Raw genomic sequence first — 5,319 nt, forward strand, 5'->3', positions numbered from 1 at the left:
TGAAACTTTATGGATATTTGTGTTTAAGAACAACCAATTCTCACCAAGCCTTGGTGAAGTATGGTTGTGCTGTTACCTAGCCACCAATAAACTGTGACCATGCTCTGGTTGTCCCCTTTAGTCTAAGGCAGGGTTTCTCAACCTCTGCACTCTAGACATTTGGGGCCAGATTTTACTTCTGTTGTGACAAGCTGTTCTGTGTATTATGGGATGTTTAGCAGCATCCCTGGCCTCTGCCCACAAGATGCCGGTAGTTCCCTCCCAGTTGTGACAACCCAAAATGTCTCCAGATGTTGTCCAAATCGCCTCTAGTTGAGAAATACTGGTTTAAGTTCGTAAATGTTGACATAGGGTAATCATGAACAGTCTCCCCTTTTCCTCTCAAAACTCCATTTGGATGACATATTTTATGGTCACCCTATACATCATATATTTATTTCCATGTCAAAGTTCTCCTGATGACTTCATTCATTTCGCACTAATGGCTATGACTGGGAGTATGCACTGGGGGCGGGGGTACCAAAATAAGGAACGGGGAGGGGTGTATCAGAAATAGTTGAAAGGCTGTTTAAAGTACTCACTCTTGTTTAGGAGAACCCATGTCAAACTTCTCCTGATTATTTCATTCATTTCGCGCTAATGGCTATGACTGGGAGTATGCATTGGGGGCAGGGATGCCAAAATAAGGAACGGGGAGGGGTGTATCAGAAATAGCTGAAAGGCTGTTTAAAGTACTCACTCTTGTTTAGGAGAACCTACCATCTGGGGAATTACTGCGATAGGAGACTTAGCTACCTATGAATACTTTAAAAAGCTCTTGTGATTCTAAAGCAATATCCCCCAACTCTGTCCCAATCGTCCTTTGAAAACTCCCATCTCATATCAAAGGCCAAAGCTGAATTTATATGTCATGATAGAAGTCAGCGTAGTGGGTAACTTCAGAAGGAGTCACAAGAAGCAGAGGTCTGAGACACTGGTAATCTTCCACTTCTTCATCTGGGTGGAGTCACATGGGTCTATCACTTTGGGCATATTTATTGAGTTTACCTTTATTATTTGTGGGTTTTTCTCTATTGATATACATACATAATATCATATATACTTCTATCACATAATGCTTACCCCAAAAATAAAACATGATTCAGAGAAGAGCAAATATTTACCCATTTTGAACCCCCAATATTTACCACTTGGGTTTAAGACCAAGCCTAATTGAAACTGCAGATGACTTTTATTTGGCAGCTACTCCCTGGAGCTCTGACTCCTGGCAGAGGGAGAGGTAGATGTCTGATCAGCTTATTAAATCTGTGAGCTATGAGACGACGGTCATGTTGTGATTGTATGAGGTTCAAGGAGCATTCTTCTATTGTGGCTAGACACTGCTTCCCACGGCTTAGACAGTATCCTGCTATGAAACTTAACCAAAGAGCTCGGCTGGCATGGCTCAGTGGTTGAGTGTTGACCTATGACTGAGAAGGTCACTGTTCGATTCCCGGTATGGGCACATGCCGGTTTTGCGGGCTTGATCCCCAGTATGGGGCCTGCAGGAGGCAGCTGATCAATGATTCTCTGTTATCATTGATGTTTCTATTTCTCTCTCTCCCTTCCTTTCTGAATGACAACAGAGGTTGGGGAAATACCAGAAAGCAAGGTATAAGTGCCACTTGTGGTTCTCATGAACTCTAACGTGGTGTTTCACATCTCCTGTTCTTTAAGAGACAAACATGAAACCAATCTGGAGAACTGCTAAAAATACTGGAGATGCTGGCCACACTGGCCGGGCCACTCATACTCCTTTCATAGTCATGTGGGTGCCTGTATTCTCACATGCCTGCCCTCTCTTTCTTTTTTCTTTTGGCTGATTTTCTTTTTGTCTAATTTTATCTGATTCTTAATTTTTTTTAACATGTTGTTATACTCTTTGGTTTTCCATCTTCTGTAAATTATCATTTTATATCTTTTGGCCATTTTTCTTTTTTCTTTTTTTTATATATTTTATTGCTTTTTTACAGAGAGAAAGGGAGAGAGATAGAGAGTTAGAAACATCGATGAGAGAGAAGCATTGATCAGCTGCCTCCTGCACACTCCGAACTGGGGATGTGCCCGCAACCAAGGTACATGCCCTTGACCGGAATCGAACCTGGGACCCTTGAGTCCGCAAGCCGATGCTCTATCCATGGGGCCAAACCCGTTAGGGCTACCCAATATGTATTAAATGCTAACCATGTGCCAGATACTGTGTTCAACATTTCACATATCACGTCTTCTAAACCTCAGACCAGCCTATGGATACCACTATTGCCTCTCTTTTACAGATGAAGAAACTCTACTAAGATCACATTGTAAATGGCAGATCCAGGATTTGAACTAAAAGGTCTGACTCTAGAGCCCATTCTCTTGCTAATTATGCTACTTTCCATGCAGGTGTCAATGAGAGAACAAAAGCTGACATCTGCTAAATCCAAGTTCAGCAATCTTTTCCACCACCTACTGGGGTATAGATATCCTGAATACCAATTCATAAATTATTCACTACTTGGTTCTAAGTACTACTTTGGAACCTGTCTCTGTTCCTAAATAATTCATTTTCATCTTTTTAGCAGCTAAATAATTTGAAAGGTATAAGGTATGAAAGTCAATTACATACAAGCTGATTTCTATTGCTGCACAGCTGAAAATAGTGTCTCATATAAAAATGACGAACATCCACAGAAATAAGTGGCAAGTTCAATCAGACTAGAAGCGCTCAGAGAGTGATATAAATGCTTTAGCCTTTTATAGTGACACATTTTGACCCGGTAGATGATAACCGTCTTTACCAATTTCCAACCCAATTGTTCACACGAGGGAAAATTACCAGTCTTGGCACGAGGCAAAGCATTTTCATCTAATTTATGATTCTTTATAACAGGCTGGAGTTTGAACAGATATTGATGGCCAGAAAAATTCTATGAAGGGTTTTAAAAGATCTGTAATTCTCTTGTGATCTGCTAATGCAGTGTATACCACTTTGTTGTCTAGGAGTTTAGAAAACCGTGTTCCCAAGGTACTAGCTGGTTTTATAGTAGGAGATGGAATTGATTTCTTTGTAGTAAACAGGAACAGGGCTTAAGTGAAAAGTAAAACTTGGGAGCTAAATAAAAGATGACTCCTGTGTTGGTAACTTCAACTTGAACAGACTTACAGGACTGCTGCAGTGCTCTGAGCCATCGCCTGCTCTCCCTGGAATTTCTCGTTTCGGGCTGCTCATGTTGCACTCAGCTTCCTTGACCAGAAAGAGCTGCTCATCCAGAGCCTCCTTCTGCAGCTGGAGTTTCTGTACATAGCCTGTCTGAGTCTCCAGTTCCTTCTCCAGGGAAAAGATGATCCTGTCCTTGGCTTTGATTTCATCCATCTGAATTAAATGACACCCAGGACATGTTATTTAACCATGCTGTAAAGAAATTCATTTTTACAACAGCTTTGAGTTGAACTGCTTTCCACTGATTGCTGTATAACTAAGTCATGAGTATGACTAGTGTATTGGATTCATGAATAAGGCAATGCTGTGTAATGAAGGACTATCCTAGGCTAGTTAGGTATCAAAGAGTCAGAGAGTCTTTCTCTCTCTCTCTCTCTCTCTCTCTCTCTCTCTCATTCTGTGTAGATGCTTTGAGTCTATATGTTGTTTGAAATAGTTTGGTTGAATATGGAAAGAAAAGGCTCACTTGAAAATGGATCATTAGTGTTCATAAAGACAGATACTAAATATTCCACTACAGGGTTTCCCAGAACAATTTTGGATGTCAACTCCTCTCTGGGGGAATAACCTTTGAGTTCAGTTCAAATAGCAGTAGCCACTCGGAATAGGTCATTCGTAACTGGAGAAGCTACAGACTTCCTAGGAGCCTAGTCATTTCCACAGGCCAGTATGTTTGCATCCAGGCTGTGAATCTGCAGTGAGGTCCTTCCGTGGTTCATGTTGTCTAGCTCTTTCCATTCCTATCCATGTTTCAGAGCAGCCAATTCTTAGCAACCATTTTACCCTTCGTCTCAGAAAGCCATGTTTGGAACAAGAATCGGGATGGAAAGTACCTGGTTTTATTAGCACTTCTTTCCCTCATACTCCTATGGGATATACTTATTGATCCTCACTCTCATTTCTGCTAAGTCTGCGCATGGCCTCAGAAATATTTCTCAACTAAAGGCCTATAAACATTTGATACCAATTGTTCAGAGTTTCATTGGACTGAATGTTTTTGCCAGGCCTGGATGAGGGCAAGTGAAGTGAATTTCTGTAAATAAATTTTGAAGAAAGCATAACTATTGAGTGAAACCTTTCTCTTCATTTCATTATATCCAGTGTGAATATTCAAAATGGAGATAGAGAAAAGACATTGAATACAAACAACATTATACCATTATACTCTTCTCTTTAGATAGATGTCTCCTTATAATAACAAATCATTTTATATAAATCTTTCTTTGCTTTGCTCCTCAGACCAAAAAAAAGGGGAGGGGGGCAGAAACTGTGTTACATAGTCACGTATTTCCCATATGTAAATATCTGTGAGCTATTGCTTCAAAGACACATGATGGCTTTAGATTAATTTTGGGTGGCCATTGTCCTAAATTCCAAGTTACCAGATGATCCTGTGATATCGTCTGGTAGCTTGGTGAGAAATTGAACTGTCCTGTTAATTTGGAAATAAAAGCATGGTCTTTGTTTCTATCTCCTTGTAGAAGATCGACGGCAATGTTATTCTTTACTGAGTAGCACATTCCTTTGTCAGACCTGTCATCTATGGTGTTATTTACAGTTTACCACAGTTCCAGACATGCATACTCCTAGTTGGTGCTGATGTATCATACCCAATTTGCTGGGAAAATACCCCATTACTGCTCATATCATCATCCTCATCATCACCACCATCACAACTGAAATGTATTGATCTCTTACCACATTCAAGGCACTAAACGCAGAGCTTTACATACCTTATCTTATTTTATTAACAATCCTTTTATGTAGGTTCGGCTATCACCATTTTAGAGATGATGACTGTGTACCAAAGAGTTAATGTGGTTAGAGTCATGTGGCTAATTGGTGAGGCCTGATTTTACATTCAGTCTTCTGACTTTAGAGTCCACTCTATTAGAGTCTATGCCTTACTGACTCCAAGACTATTTCCAGCATTTCCCCAAGGGGTTTCCTGCAGGATATTCAGTAATTAGTGTGTGAAGGCTCTGTTGTATAATAGTTATAAGGATGGATTGTGGTCTCTGAACACCAGAATTTTCCATAGTTCCATTCTTAGTTGGGATAGAAATTTATATATATAT

General features: G+C 40.2%; 1 protein-coding gene across 1 annotated transcript in view; it reads right to left on the minus strand.

The window, feature by feature from the left end:
• Nucleotides 1-5,319, minus strand: part of JAKMIP2 (janus kinase and microtubule interacting protein 2) — a 129,700-nt gene that overhangs the window by 42,255 nt on the left and 82,126 nt on the right. The window contains exon 4 of the mRNA XM_015572604.1: nt 3,185-3,394. Within this exon, the coding sequence (XP_015428090.1) occupies nt 3,185-3,394 (210 nt within the window). The remainder of the gene's footprint in view (nt 1-3,184; nt 3,395-5,319) is intronic.

Source organism: Myotis davidii, unplaced genomic scaffold (assembly GCF_000327345.1).
Source record: "Myotis davidii unplaced genomic scaffold, ASM32734v1 scaffold89, whole genome shotgun sequence".
Classification (NCBI taxonomy): domain Eukaryota; kingdom Metazoa; phylum Chordata; class Mammalia; order Chiroptera; family Vespertilionidae; genus Myotis; species Myotis davidii.